The sequence below is a fragment of the Bos indicus x Bos taurus genome, chromosome 6, assembly GCF_003369695.1.
Source record: "Bos indicus x Bos taurus breed Angus x Brahman F1 hybrid chromosome 6, Bos_hybrid_MaternalHap_v2.0, whole genome shotgun sequence".
Lineage (NCBI taxonomy): Eukaryota > Metazoa > Chordata > Mammalia > Artiodactyla > Bovidae > Bos > Bos indicus x Bos taurus.
In genome coordinates, this window is record NC_040081.1 from 55,648,464 (window position 1) to 55,665,279 (window position 16,816).

General features: G+C 38.5%; 1 protein-coding gene across 5 annotated transcripts in view; it reads right to left on the reverse strand.

The window, feature by feature from the left end:
* ARAP2 (ArfGAP with RhoGAP domain, ankyrin repeat and PH domain 2) overlaps nucleotides 1-16,816 on the reverse strand; it is a 197,788-nt gene that overhangs the window by 33,994 nt on the left and 146,978 nt on the right. For 4 of the 5 annotated variants that reach the window (XM_027544232.1, XM_027544234.1, XM_027544235.1 and 1 more), the window contains one exon: nucleotides 9,206-9,334. In XM_027544232.1, the coding sequence (XP_027400033.1) occupies nucleotides 9,206-9,334 (129 nt within the window). Of the gene's footprint in view, nucleotides 1-2,713; nucleotides 2,818-9,205; nucleotides 9,335-16,816 lie in introns of all 5 variants that reach the window. The other variant, XR_003511512.1, reaches the window with a different exon arrangement.

The window sequence follows — 16,816 nt, forward strand, 5'->3', positions numbered from 1 at the left end:
TTATCTGTCCTTGAAAAAATAATAATTTCATGTTTGCTTTTTAAAATAATATGAGTTTTGAATTTTCCTCCACAACTTATGTGAGAACTCACATAGCAAGTTACTTAGAGGCTTGGAGAATACTTGTAAAAAACCTCTTAAGACTACAAGGAAGATTAAATGAGATGGCATATGCAAAGCCATCAGCCCAGCATCTGGCACCCAATAAATATTATCTCTTATATATGATCTGAGCAATGACAAGGGAATATACACCAAATGTGTCTCTATGGATCTCCCTTCTTCTTTCACTGGAAAAGACTATTTCCTCAAGCCTACACATTATCTGAAAAATCAAGTTCCATCCCTGCTTGTGTATGCTAAGTAGCAATTTTCATGAGACATTTCCTTGAAAGTGAAAGTCACTCAGTTGTGTCCGACTCTTTGTGACCCCATGGACTACAGAGTCCATGGAATTCTCTAGGCCAGAATGCTGGAATGGGTAGCCTTTCCCTTCTCCAGGGTATTCCTAACCCAGGGATCCAACCCAGGTCTCCTGCATCACAGGTGGATTCTTTACCAGCTGAGCCACAAGGGAAGCCCTCTTTTCTCTTGAAAATATTCCACAAATTTGGCAATATTTGCAGCCTGACATCTAAAATCTTTTTCAAATTAAAAATTATTCATATTCTTTGTTTGATATTGATTATATAGAACACATATGCTGTAATTTGGAAGAAGCAGAATTTGATATAGTTCACTCATTTTATGACATTCATTCACATTTAATAAAACTTAGTTCTATGACTGAGTAGAAGCCAAACTCAAGAACTGTTTGAACATAATCTAGAAGAAGTCAAATATCCCCCTACTTCCTAGTGTGTTTTACTTTGTTACTTGTATTGAAGAAGTAATGCTTAATAGAACAAGCAGCCTGAAGACACCCTTCTGTAATTAGATTATTCATAAGCAGTAAAACTGTAAATACAGTTTCTACTGGAGGATTGACTAGGAAAGTGCCAGAGATTCCATGACATTTGACGACAACACAGCATACTGTAAAAAGTAGAGCACTACTTACTTTTCTATTCTGTTATCAATTTCTGAGAAAACCCCTCCACTTGAAGTGGACTGGATTTATTTTCAACTTTTACACATCTTTGGCTTTAAAAAGATTTGATGAGGAATGGAATATAAATTATTTCAGCTAGACTAAGATTTATGAACTCATACTATTTTTGCTGGAATATTCTTTTATTTTCTAAGTCAGTCCAGAGTGGATGGCTCAGCTTCCCAGGTCTGAATTTGCCAGAAGCAGTTGCATTTTGATCTGTTCTATTCTAATGCATCGGAGAAGGCAATGGCACCCCACTCCAGTACTCTTGCCTGGAAAATCCCATGGATGGAGGAGCCTGGTAGGCTGAAGTCCTTGGGGTCCCTACAAGTTGGACACGACTGAGCGACTTCACTTTCACTTTTCACTTTCATGCATTGGAGAAGGAAATGGCAACCCACTCCAGTGTTCTTGCCTAGAGAATCCCAGGGACGGGGGAGCCTGGTGGGCTGCCATCTATGGGGTCACACAGACTCGGACACGACTGAAGCGACTTAGCAGCAGCAGCAGCATTCTAATGCATATTTAATTCCAAAGCATCTGTCTTAAGTAGCAATCTAAATTTAGAAACCCACAGGCATCTTCATTTGAGTTACATATTCTATCTTAAAAGTAGTTCTTCCCATTGAGATAATTAAAACTTGATTCTGTTGTTGTATCTAGACTTCTACTGGCGTAATATTAAAGAAGTTTAGTGCTTAAAGTAAGACTCCTGCAACATAAAATTATTTATTCTGGAACCTTGCTGCTAAGCTGCTGCTAAGTCACTGCTAAGTCACTTCAGTTGTGTCTGACTCTTCGTGATCCCATGGACTGCAGCCTACCAGGCTCCTCTATCCATGGGATTTTCCAGGCAAGAGTACTGGAGTGGGTTGCCGTTGCCTTCTCCATCTGGAACCTTACAGAAGCTATAAATTTATGCCTAACTTGTAAAAGAGATGTTAAAACTAATATGTGATTTAAGTAGAGACAACAGAAAATTCCTTTACCTTCATATACTTCCATAAAAGTAAAGTATATTTCTTTATTACCTTAAATGAATGTAAATGTTGGATGCTTCTAAAATCTATTCTTTCTTGTGATGTCTATATTTTAAACTCTTGAGATAAAGTGAGCAAATTGGGAAAATTAAATCCCCTAAACACTTCAAACCCCTAAACTTATTATTTGATAAAATTCTTCACTAAGCAAAAAGGTACTGAAAATATAATTTCAAACAAAAATATATGCCTCTAATTTGTTACATAAAATCAGAAATATCATCATACAATTAATAAAATGCAAGTCATGAGTGTGTGAGTATAGATAAAGGAGAGATACAGATAGGTAGAGAGACACTAAAATTTGTGGCAACTTGGTATCAGGTATGATGGGACAGGATGTAAAGGACGTGGCAGAGCTACTTTATGTTTTAATGAAATACTAACACGTAAGCAATTCATTATTGAGAGAAAAATGTGGTTGTAACCAACCACCCTTGTTTAAAACTCTCCTAACATCAACTTGGCCTGCAGGTTAGAATAAGAAAATCTTAAGAAAGGAAAAGAAATCCTTAACCAATGTGTTTCTGAGATGATTTCAGTTTTTCTGCTAACAAACTGACAGAGAAATCACACTTACTTTCATTATTTTCCTTTTAGATTCCAATTTTAAGGAGTAGTGCATGTAATGAATGAAGCAATAATTCTGGAGAAAGTGATCCTTGTGATTGATTTAGGAGACATCTGCCAAGACAGAGACAAAGTAGGCTGCACACCTAGCCAACATAAAATCTATGACACAGGGCAACCCATAAGAAGTACTTGTAAGCCCAGGTTGCTGTGAGACACAACTGGAAGAAAAAAATTATGACTTAAGAAATTGATTTTAAAAACAAACAATAGGCCAAACCTTCTTTAAAATGACAATCCTAAAAGAAGATAGATGCAGAACCAACCATAACCAAAAATATTGTTTTACTTTGACAATCTGAATATAAATCAAGCTCTAATTAAAAACATCCTGTTTTTGACCAAAAATATATATAAACTACTAACATGAAATAGTCTAATTAATGTATTTCCTGAGGGTGTTACTCTAAAACTTTTTTTTTTTTTTCACGCAGAGGGACATAATTTCCTGGTAGAAAGAACTGTAGCTATCATAATAGCAAGTTGCACACTGGTTTGGTGAGCTGAGGGGGATGAGTGCAGGGGCAGAGATAAGTTTCACAGTTCCCACGCTGTCACAGGAATGCAGGAGAGATGAGAGTGACACAAGAGTTTACTGACATGTTACTCTAGAGAATATTCCACCATCCAGGTCCCTGAAACTTTCACGTAAGCTGCTTTCCATTGCTTGGATTCCCAGGTTTTATGAAAGGTGCTTTGTCTGGACCTTACAGAAGCTTTATGCTTTCATGACAGGATGCAGTCACAATCCCAGAAGAGGAAATAACAATAGGTGAGGCATCCCATGCCCAATCTTCCTACCCAGTTTGTAGGTAGAGCCAATTCACAGTCTGTCACTCAACCACTTCTTCTTGTCCTTAAACAACAGAAAGATTTTACTTATATGTGATTGCTCTAAACTTGCTCAATCTAACACTGATGATTTTTTTTTTCCCAAAGATTAACAAAACTTAATGGTTTCCTTGCTTTGAATTATCCCTCAGGCCCACCTGTACAAAATCTTCTTCTATATTATAGTCTTTTAAGATCTTATTCTCATCTGTTTTTATTCAAGTGGCTAGTCTATTAGCATTCAAATAAGAACTAAGTTATTATTCTGTGTGTATGTGCCCAGTCGAGTCTGACTCTTTGTGATGCCATGGACTGTAGCCCACCAGGCTCCTCTGTCCATGGGAATTCTCCAGGCAAGAATACTGGAGTGGGTTGCCATTTCTTCCTCCAGGGGATCTTCCTGACCCAGGTATTGAACCTGCATCTCCTGCATTGGCAGACAGATTCTTTACCACTGTGCCACCTGGGAAGCCCAAGTTATTATGTCTAAGTGTGGGATTTTAAGTATTTTGCAACATGGAGCATTTAGAGACATTTTAGAGGAATATTAAAAACATGAAAATTCTCACCCAAAAATATGAAAATATCACTTATTTTCTAAAAGAAAAGCCATGAGAACCTTTAATATATTTTATAATGTTGACAGGACTTCGTTCATAAGCTCAAAACATTTATCTCAACATTAAAATGAAAGAATTACAGAATTCACGAACTAGACCAGATTTCATACATTATCCAAATGAGAGAGTCTCAACATGACACCACTGACTTTTTCGGCCAGATTATTCTTTGTTGTAAAGAGATTTCCTGTGTATTGTAGGATGTTTAGCAGCATCTCTGGTCTCTAACCATTATATACCAGAAGCCCCACCCCACCCAGTGTGACAGAAATATCTCCAGATATTGTCAAATGTCCCTGGAGGACGAAAGTCTCCACCACCCAAGGACTGCTGCTATATGACAGGGAGGACTGTAGCAATCATATGACTAGAGAGAACTTCTACTGTAATCCTTAAGCAGTATATGGAGGATGTAATCAAAATCATATGTAGGAGGAAGAAAAATTAAATAAGGTACAGGTGTCGAATAGATTAATTTCTATAGCAAAATGAACACCTGTTCTATTTTGATGCTAATAAGACCAGAATGACATAGAAGTCTGCATTTTGTAAAAATACTTTTATGTAATTAAAAGATATGAAGGGCAGAGTTAGGACCCAATATTTATGCTTCCCCAAATTCATATGTTGAAACCTACCTACACAGTATTAAGAAGTTTGGGGCCTTTGGGAGGTAATTAGGATTAGATGAGGTCATGAGGGTGGGATCTTCAGGAATGGAATTCACGTCCTTGAAAGAGTCACAGAGGGTCTTCCCTGATGGCTCAGTGGTAAAGAATTCGCCAGCCAATGCAGGAGATGCTGGGTAGATACCTGGTGGGGCGGGGGGTGGGGGAGATCCCCTAGAGTAGAAAATGGCAACCCACTTCAGTATCCTTGCCTGGGAAATCCCATGGACAGAGGAGGCTGGCAGGCTACAACCCACAGGGTCACAAAGAGTCGCATATGACTTAGCAACTAAAGAACAACCACAACAGAGAGTCACAGAGAACTTGCTTCCTCCCTCTGCTCTCCACTCTGGGAGGATACAAGAAGTTCCCTGTCTATAGCCTGGAGGAGGACTCTCACCAGAACTTGGCCAGGCTGACATCTGATGTTAGACTTCAAGTCTTCAGAATGTAAGAGATTAATTTCTGTTTATGAGCCATCCATCTGCAAAGCAGGAGACGCAGGAGACTCAGGTTCGATCCCTGAATCAGGAAGATTCCCTGGACAAGCAAATGGCAACCCGCTCCAGTATTCTTGCCTGGAAAATTTCATGGACAGAGGAGCCTGGTGGGCTACAGTCCATGGGGTCACAAAGGGTTGGACATGACTGAGCGCACATATACCATGAGCCACCCAGTCTACTGTAGTAGCCAGAACACACCAAAACATCATCACAAAAACAGAAACATAGACTAGCTGGTACAGTTAAGAACTCACTGATTTGTCACTACTAGTTAAGAGTCTGCAATCATACCATTAGCTTTACCACGTTTAAGAGCTGTACCAACCCCCCCAACTTTTTTTTTTTAATTAGAAGTAAAACTAACCTGTACTCAAATCCAGTATGGCAAGTCACTACATACAAAGGGGCTCTGTTCTGAGAGCACATTCATAAATCCAGTTTGTTCATAAGCCCTACAAAGTTAGCCTAGGTACCCAACCCAATGAGCTATACAGTACTGTACTATAATAGGTTTATAATATTTTTTCACACAAATAATACATAAAAAGCAAACTCAAAAATAAAACATTTTTAACCTTACAGTACTGCACCTTGAAAAGTACAGTACAGCTGGAATACAGGGGCTGGCATGGAATAAACAGGCAAGAAGAATTAACTGACTTGAGGAGGAAGAAGAGGTGGGAGATGGTACAGCTGAAAGACCATCAGCAACAGGAGATAGAGGGAAAGCTGAAATTTCACTCATGCCTGATGATGGCACAGGTTCTGGTTCCTTGCTGGGTTCAATTCCACCTACTCTCTTGAAAAAACAATCCAGTAATGTCTGGGTGGTAGCTCTTTTTTTTTCTTCTCATCATAGGTGGCATGGTGGCACTGGACTGCATTCTGAATGGCTGCTGCAAGATTTGTGTACCGTTCTATATTGAGTCTGTGCCTTAAAAACAGTTACTCCTCTTATAAAGAAAATCCCTTGCCATTTCCTGAATTGTGACTCTCTTCAGTTCTTTAATTACTTTTTCTTTCTCTTGTCTCTCTTCATTGTTTCTCTGGGACTCCAATTCCATCAGGGCTTCATTAATAAGCCTCTTGTGTTGACAGCAAGGAGTTCAATGAAGTTATCCTCTTGCAGATCTAGCTTCAGCTTCTCGCTGAGGGTCACTAAGTTGCCAAAGATTGACTCCTCCTCTACCTTCTCAAATCCAAGAAAATCATGAACAAATTGTAGGCAAAGGTTCTCCCAAACCCCATTCATGGTGACAGCAGTAACCTCACGCCAAGGGAAGTAAAAAAAAAAAAAAAAATGAATGGCCTTGTAGATGTTAAGAGTCCTTCCGAAATTGTTTCAAGGTTGTTCCTGATTCATCATTCACCTTTACTGCCTGATGAATATTGTGTCATAAATAATATTTCTTGCAAGTTGCTATAATGGTCCACAGGTTGGGTGAGCAACATAGTATTCAGTGGAAGATGCACTGCTTTGAAGATGGGATGAAAACTGTCCATGAGTGGGGAGTGGCCTGGAGCACTGTCAAGCCACAAAAGAATGTTGAATGGGACGTCCTCCAAGTAAGATTTCTATCCCTTTGGGATACTGTGGTGGAAAAATCAATCTTGGAAGATGCCCTGTGTAACCTAGGCTTTGGGGTTACTCTTCCACACAATAGGAAGAGAGCTCCTGGCTTTATTTTTAAGGGCTCTTGGGTTCTCCAAATGATAAACTAAGAGAGGTCTCCGCTTGATATCACCAGAAGCATTGCCACCAAACAACATAATTAGCCTATCAACTTTTCTCCGTACAGATGTAACTTCAGTCTGGCATCCTCTTCCAGTACAGCCCTGTCTTATCCATATTAAAAATCTGCTTGGGTAAATATGTGTCTTCAGCAATAATTCCCTAAAGCATTTCAGGAAATTCCCAGAAAGCTATCTGCACTCACTGCCTAGTGACTTTTATGTTGTGAAGGTTGGCTCTAGCCTTGATCTGATGAAACCAGCTGTTGCTAACATTAAAAAATGCACCCTCTAATTTTCACAGTATTTCTTCTTCAAGCCTTCATAAAGGCTTTTCAATTTCTCTTGAATCAGCATTAAACTGCATGTCCCTCCACACTGATGCTGATCCTGCATCCACACACTGAGAAAGTTCTCCATCTCCTCCATCACTCTTGCACGTTTCTTTGATATTATCATTGACATCATCACACAGCAGACGTCACATGTTCCATGATCTTGTCCTTGCTCTTTAGAATTGTGCTGACGGTCAAACAATTCATGTCATAAGAATGAGCGATGTCTATCATCTTTTCGCCTCACTCCACTCTCTCAATTATTTTCACTTTTGTTTCCATGGTTATCACTTGGCACAGAATAGCAGTACTGTTACATCACTGCTGTTTTTAGGCTTGCTTCCAGACACCCTGGGCTTGAAATAAAGATACTGTACTACTGTACTCTATGCTGCTAAGTCGCTTCAGTCGTGTCCGACTCTGTGCGACCCCATAGACGGCAGCCCACCAGGCTCCCCCGTCCCTGGGATTCTCCAGGCGAGAACACTGGAGTGGGTTGCCATTTCCTTCTCCAATGCAGGGAAGTGAAAAGTGAAAGTGAAGTCGCTGAGTCGTGTCCGACTCTTAGCGACCCCATGGACTGCAGCCTACCAGGCTCCTCCGTCCACAGGATTTTCCAGGTAAGGGTACTGGAGTGGGGTGCCATTGCCTTCTCCGACTGTACTGTATACAGTACAGTAAAGCACACAAAAGCAAAACCAACGGTAGAGGATGTACGCATGTGGCAGTGCACGCCAGACACATGAACTAACTTACGTGACTGGACATGCAAAGGCACATTCATATATTTCAAAGTTTGCATCTTGCAGTTTCATATGTAGGACACTTACTGGATTTAATAAATATGTGAACTGGAGGCAAGTTACTTAATTTCTTTGAGCTCTTTCCTCATTTGTAAAATTCAAATGATAATATAACTCATGGAGAAGTTAAAAAAAGTTTTAAATGAGTTTTGGTATGTAAGGAGCTCAGTTAATAAAATACATGATTAATAAATAGTAATGGTTATTATGAATATGAATTAGAAAAGCTGTGGTAAATTTCATCTAATAAAATTTGAATCCTCTGCTTTCCGAGTTGGTTTATGGTTTATAGACTGTGTGGCAGGAAATCTCTTTCTAATCTGTCAGCTAATGTCAACATAACAGAAAAATCAAAGTTTCAAAATGAAAGTTTTCTGAGATGTCAAACAAGTTCAGAGAGTGTCTTCCATAGTTCCCCCATGTTAGCTAACTTCTGACTTAACCTTACATGTGTACATGTCTTCTCCCAGTTGGATAGCAAATATCATTATTAGAAGTATTTTTTTATATTTGTTTTCCAATATTATGGCAAAATAGGTGAGGATTTTAACAAGCACACAATCTCAGAGCTTGTACTTCTTGAATGCCCAGAGAACTTTCAAATGTAAACATAACTCAGGATGATTCACCATCTATCCAAAAATTAGGAAAACACCCAAGCATGACAATAAAACAAACAAACAAAAACTTAAAAAGAAGAATCATTCCTGCAGAATCTTTACCTTGATACCATCAAAATAACCACCTAATATCACAGTGCTACCCACCGGGAAAGTCTGATCGTGGCACTTGGTCTATATATTCTTATTTCTATTCTGCAATAACATGTGAGTAGATTCTGCATTTAGCTACCCATTTTTTACATTTTCAAGTAACACCTGTGCCATAATAATTGTCCTTTAACCACTTGAATTTTCAATCATAGTTGGAATGTGAAATAGCAGCACCTACCATTATAGTGTTTAATTGTGTCAATGGTTAAGAATCTCTTCACTACAAGATAAGCAGAGCCAGGTTCAGCTAATGAACTCCATCGAAGCACCTGTTCCAACACATTTTCTGTGTAGTGAAGAGGACGTTCTGCAAAAAAAAAAATAAATAAATTACCAAAAAAATCTTAACTTTTTTTGATTATAAAATTTAAAACGTCCTTTTAAAAAGCTCTGTGCATTACAAGCATGACTGTATCTTATAGTACACAAGAATAGTGCTAGGACTACATACAGGATACCTGGAACAGCATTAATCACATAATAAAATTCACTGTATAAATAAATCTGTACAGGGACATCTGTTTGTTATTAAACTACTTTTTTAAAAATTCAGAGGTGTTATTCTTTAGATGGGGCTTCCCTGATAGCTCAGCTGGTAAAGAATCTGCCTGCAATGTAGGAGACCCCGGTTTGATTCCTGAGTTGGGAACATCCCCTGGAGAAGGGATAGGTTATGGGCTCCAGTATTCATGTGCTTCCCTGGTGGCTCTGACGGTAAAGAATCTGCCTGCAATGTGGGAGACCTGGGTTCGATCCCTGGTTGGGAAGATCCCCTGGAGGAAGGCATGGCAACCCACTCAAGTATTCTTGCCTGGAGAATTTCCATGGACAGAGGAGCCTGGCAGGCTACATACAGTACATGGGGTCACAAAAAGTCAGTCACAACTGAGCGACCAAGCACAGCAGAGCATAGCATTCTTTATATAAAAATCTCAGGAAAAAAGCTACCTTTCTATAAAACAAATTAGTGAATTACTCTACTTTTTAATTTAAATAACATTCTAGTTTGCTTATAGAAAAATGCCTGTTTGCACACACAATTAAATATTTGTAAAAGTACTAGTAATTGGCCCAGTACTAAGTATAAATCCTTTGTTTATCCCAACAAGGCTAGCATAATTTCTGATCAACACTAGTGAACAACTTATAGCTGATAATCAACTTATATGAAATTATAAAGTATAACTTCAAAAAGAACAGAATATAATCCTTATCAAACACTACTGACTAATTTCAGTTTAACTATTAGTGGAAATATCGATCAGAAACATTATGCAGCAATATTATCCATTAACAGTTCATATAATAGGCTAACAAGCAAAAAGTTGGTCACATCTTTACAATTTCTCCTTGATAAATACTCATCCATATATATTCTGTTTTATGCAACCATACTTTAAAATATATCACAAGTTCTTAACATAGAGTTAATTAACCAAAAAACCCCATAGGTTTTTAGAATTACAATCAAATTTCATAGCAAAGTTTTTTGCTGATCAAAATATGCATGTGTGTGTGCATGGGTGCTCGGTCATGTCTGACTCTTTGCAACCCCATGAACTGTAGCCAGCCAGGATCCTCTGTCCATGGATTTTCCAGGCAAGAATATGGAGTGAGTTGTCATTTCCTATTCCCAACCTCGGGATCAAACCCGAGTCTCCTGCATTGGCAGGTGGCTTCTTTCCCACTAGTGCCACCCGGGGAGCCTGGTCAAAATATGCTAATCACTTAATAAAATCTTGTAACAGAAGCATATGCTGGGGGAGAAAAAAATCAAGTCTTTTCATAGTGTACTGAAAACAGCATAACTGAAATAGCAAGAACATAAACTCTAACGTGAAGATGTTGATGTAAGTTTGCTGGCACCACAGCCTTTATAAGTCAACTCAACTCTTTCATAACCTCCTACTAGGGTTTTTGTTTTTGGTTAAAGTAGTAATGCCAACAACAAAGTCTATGTCAACAGCATCACACTTGTATATTACCCATGTATACATAAACTCACAAGTAATAAAAAAGACCAAATGTATCACATTCTCTTTAGTACTGGTCTCCCTTTTATTAGCACAGCATTCTGGAACTTGTTTTTTTCCTTCCAGTGTAAATAACTAGATTTTTTGCTTTCTATTCAGTACAGTGAAATGCAGTTCTGCATTCTGTGCATCTTGGTGTAAGCCTAGGCTTTGTGAGGTGATTGCAAACAACAACAACAACAAAACACAGAGCAACTAAGTCATACATCTTGGAGACAAACCTATTTCTTATTTATAAATATATCTCTTTCACAAAGCAGAGTGCTGAGTACATAATAGATGTTCAATAATAAATACTTGGGGAATAAAATACCTTACAAATTTCTATGGTAATCCATAAATTAACAGTAAATAATTGTAAATGGATCAGCAGACATATATACTTCTTTGAAAATCAGGGAAAATCTTTTGTGCTACTTTAATCCTGTTTTTTAAAATAAATTTATAAAAGGTTTGGCAAAAATCATGGGACACTACTTGAAAACTCTGGGATGCTACTTACCCTGTTAACAGTTGCCATTTCTAGAATACCAACTATGTATCAACATACTATGCACTGGCTACCTTACATCAATTACTGTTTTCAACTCTTAAAACACTTTTCATTACAAATTATTATTTATATTACATGTTAAAGAACCCAAGAATCAGAGAGATTCATCTACTTGCCTAAAATCAAACAGCTGATTCAAGTGAGGAACAGAGATTTGATTCTCAAATCTATCTGACTTTACAGCCCCAAGCTCCAAATCATAACTATTACATTTGGTTTTATTTTGTACAGATATGTAAACCTCCCCATGATGATTTTCACATATGTAATTTTGGGGAAAAAGTATCAACTCACCAAGATATTTCTGAGGACAAAAGGTAATATATGCAAAGTGAAAAACAATGCCAATTGACACTTTCTCCTTCACTTTCCTATCCTTAGTGAGAAGACAGTAAGTAAATAAGATAGTTTCAACATCCTTTATGTCAAGAAATTTATCATACTGCAGTTGGCTTGGAGGTAGGAATGCTCTTCTTAACTGCAAAACTACCTGGATTGAAATAAAAGCTTACTCTCCTTTATTATAAGAATTTGTAATGAGACTTCCAAATATTAGAACATTTGTATTAAAGAGGGTCACTATTACCAGTAGATACAACAGTGATACCTCAAAGGTACTCTTAGTTATACTGAAATATATCACAGCAGAGGGAGAAGCAAATATAGATTGGCAAAAATTAGCCAAGTATGTTTTTCACATCAATATTAATTCAAGAGAATGAAAATCCTGAAGATCCAAGTTCCTGCATAAAAATTCAGCTGAAAAATAGGATGAAAAGATAAATCCTTATTAGACTGTCAAATGACACAATTATAAAAGAGTTAAGAGACAGGAAAAATGGACTGAGTCATCAAATGTTGTTGGAATATAAATTCCTACAAGTAAACAAGTTTTTGTTAACAGTTACATTTACAACCATCTGTCACGATAAATTACATAAGTCAGCTGGCATTAGGGTATTACTAGGGGAAAAAAAACAAAAACCTGATTTGTACACTGTTTATCCCTGGAGGAGGGGATGGCAATCCACTTCAGTATTCTTGGCTGGAGAATCACATGGAGAGAGGAACCTGGTGGGCTACAGTCTACAGGGTCATGAAGAGAGGGACATGGCTGTAGTGACTTAGCATGCACCCACTCACACTATCTAGAGCATTAAATTTTTTGCTGAAAATTCAGCGTGATCATTTAAGAACAGGGTGTGGAGGTGGTTCTTTAGCTAGCTAGGTCATGTTCTCAATATTTTAAAATCTTGTCTGTAGAATTAAAACTGGCCGGCCTCATTAAACAGAGAACTATTCATTTCCACCTGAAACAATTGGTGTTATCCTTAAATTTCTGGCAGTAACGACATAGGATTTCCAGAGACTTCCTTAATAATTAAAATTTTAGTGTCAAATCTAGAGCCATGCAAGTCTCTCAGAGGATGACAGCACCCTGTCAATCAAGAGAAGGACCAGAAAGACTCTGAATAAAAATGAACTGATCTTCCATCTCATGGTAGATATGAGCAGGAAGAGAACATTTTGTTATGATGCTGCTACGTAGAAAGTAGCTACTTCACCAACTTGAGCCTCTCAGTGAGGAAGCCCACTTAAATGAGGCCCCTGAGCAGTTAACTTTTTTCAGCATAGAAGGAGCTAAGGGGTAGAGTGCTACATTGGTAGGATACCGGTTCATTCTTAAAGTGAAGCATTGAAATACCAGAAGTATGGTAAAAAATGATACCCTCTCCCAAGGTGGGTTTCAGCTTGTCCTGGCACCAGGACCCACTGGTGGCAGTGTGTCAAGAATGCCTGGCATCTTTCAAAGGATGAGACAAAGAAAGGCTTGTTCTCTGTCTAGCACAAGTTTCCAATGTCTCAGACACTCATTTAGAAGGAAATCCTACTTATAAACTAACAGCTTAGAATCTAACTAGCCTTAATATAAATTCTCAAAATATTTTATATGGATTTAACATGATGTATTTTCTCCATGAATCTTGAGTACTACAAAAGCAAAAAAAAGAAAAAATAATAATTGTGCTTTGTCAGAATTTTGCTAAGAGTTGTTTACCACCTGCTGTAGCTTGGCTGTTTCCCCACTCCCCCAGTTCACAGGTTGAAGTAATTCCCAATGTGACAGTATTAGATGGAGGGGCTTTGGGAGGTGATTAAATCATGAGGGTGGAGTCCCCCTAAATGGGTTTGTTGTTGTTTAGTTGCTAAGTTGTGTCTGACTCTGTGACCCCATGGACTGTAGCCCACCAGCCTCCTTTGTCCATGGGATTTCCCAGGCAAGAATACTGGAATGTGTTGCCATTTTCTTCTCCAGGGCATCTTCCTGACCCAGGGATTGAACTCGTGTCTGCTGCACTGGCAGGCAGATTCTTTACTGGTGAGCCATGAGGGAAGCCCCAATGGGCTTAATGCTCTTATATAAAAGGAATCCCACAAAGTTCCATTTCATCATGTGAAGATTCAGTGAAAAGATGGCCATCTGTCATCCAAGAAGCAGCCCCTCACCAAGCAACAAGTCTGCTGGCACTTTGGTCTTGGACTTTCTAGCCTCCAGAAATGTAAAAAATAAATTTCTCCTGTGTAATTCTGTTGTGAAGTGAAGTGAAGTGAAGTGAAATCTCTCAGTCGTGTCCGACTCTTTGTGACCCCATGGACTGTAGCCTGCCAGTGTCCTCCACCCGTGGGATTTTCCAGGCAAGAGTACTGGAGTGGGTTACCATTTCCTTCTCCAGGGGATCTTCCCAACCCAGGGATCGAACCCAGGCCTACCCACATTGTAGGCAGATACTTTACTGTCTGAGCCACCAGGGAAGATCCCAATTCTGTTATAGCAGGCTAAACAAACTGAGACACCATTTCACCAATGATGGCAATTCTGCTAATGATACATGAGTCACAAATTGACATGCTTATATCAGTCTGAATTTGTAGCTATCATATCTATGATAATTCCATTTATAAACTTAAGAATCTATTTTCATTATCTTCAACCATATAGGAAGGTCAGAGCACTTACATGGGCTTCCCTGGTGGCTCAGATGGTAAAAAATCTCCCTCCCTGGTTTTGATCCCTGGGTCAGGAATAGCCCCTGGAGAAGGGAATGCTACCCACTCTAGTAGAGTCTCTCAAGATAATAAAGGGAACAAACAAAATATCTATTATACAAAGGAGGCATTGGAAATGCCTCGGTAGAGAACTATGGTTTTAAAGTTTACAGGCAGTGAAAATAAAATCCAGCACTTTTGGTTCACTTGCTTATTTATTCATTTACTTATTTATTTTTGGTTGCTTTGGTTACTTGGAGTATTTATATTTACATTAGATAAAGCACCAATTCCTTGCTGACATTCTTCCTATCAACCACAATCTTATGGACTACCAATGCCTTCACTTATATCTTCTTTTTACATTTCACTTTATCTTCCCTGCATGTTACTAGAAATAAAGCTCTTAATATTTCAGAAGGTCAGGTGGCTCCACAGGTCCCATCTGCTCCAGTAAGTCAACATAATCACAGGTCCCTTTGGTGCTTTCTTAGCTGTGTTCCTCTAAAAGCAGTGAAAATAATCTTAGTTTTCTCTTTGGGAAATTTCAACTTGAATGGTTGACCAAACATTAAGACCATGCCAAATTTGAATTCCTAACTCCATCAGATGTACTCTTTCTTGATGTACATGGGGTGTTCCTTTGATTATATATCTGGACATTTACCAGTCAAAACAGCTTGAAGTCTCCTAGTCTTTTTATAGTTTCATCAACTTTTCTTTAATTAGAAGGAACCAAAAAAAAAAAAAAAAAACAACACCTGACTCCAGTGTTACCATTTGTGATATACTGATTGGCACATGCAAGTTGATAATTAGTCATTTTCAGGATAAGCATCCCTTCATTTTCCCAGAAGAAATTTAAAAAGAGTGTTTCCAGATATAGTGCAATCTCTGTACCAGCTATATATATAATTCCTTCCTATCCTCACCCATTTGGATTATTCCTCTCATTTTGGAGAACAAATGCCCAAAGGCACAGACCTCCAGAACTGAGAGATGGGGCTATCCTTTAACTCAACCCTTGAGAGAAACAAGGGTAGGGAGAGGATGACTACCCCAAATCCATGATTCATTGTTCTGCTGTTGACTTCATAAAAAATCAACAGCAACAGAAGCATAGAGGAGACCATCAGCTATCTAAGAGCTAAGGAGGCCTTTGAGATCTCCCAGTGGTTGCTCGTCTACAAGGATATTTGTAAACAATGCCACTGTCAACACTGGGCAGCAGGTATCTTTTCAAATCACATTTTTATCTTTTCCAGATATGCACCCATGAGTGGAACTGCGAGATCAGACAGTAATTCTATTCTTAGTTTTTTTGAGGAACCTCCACACTGTTTTCCATAGTGCCTATACCAATTTACATAATCAACAGTATATGAAGGTTCTTTTTTTTCTCCACATCCTCACCAACATTTGCTATTTATAGACTTTTTGATGACAGCCATTTTGACAACTGTGAGATGATATATCACTGTGGTTTTGATTTAGCAATACATTTCCCTGATGATTAGTGATGCTGAGCATCTCTTCATGCACTGGTCAGCCATCTGCATGTTTCCTTTGGAAACATGTCTATTCAGATCTTCTGCCCATTTTTAATTGTTTGTGGATTTTTTTTTTTTTTTTTGCTATTGATTTGTAGGGGTTATTTAGATATTTTGGCTATTAACCTCTTAACAGATGTATGATTTGCAAATACTTTCTCCCATTCTGTAGGCAGTCTTTTCATTTTTGTTGATGGTTTTCTTTGCTGTATACAAGCTATGAAGTTTAATTCAGTTCAGTCGCTCAGTTGTGTCCAACTTTTTGTGACCACATGGACCGCAGCACACCAGATATCCCTGTCCATCAGCAACTCCCGGAGTTTACCCAAACTCATGTCCATTGAGTCGGTGATGCCATCCAACCATCTCATCCTCTGTCGTGCCCTTCTCCTCCTGCCTTCAATCTTTCCCAGCATCAGGGTCTTTTCAAATGAGTTAGCTCTTCACATCAGGTGGCTGAAGTACTGGAGTTTCAGCTTCAACATCAGTCCTTCCAATGAACACTCAGGACTGATCTCCTTTAGGATGCACTGGTTGGATCTCCTTGAAGTCCAAGGGACTCTCAAAAGTCTTCTCCAAAACCACAGTTCAAAAGCATCAATTCT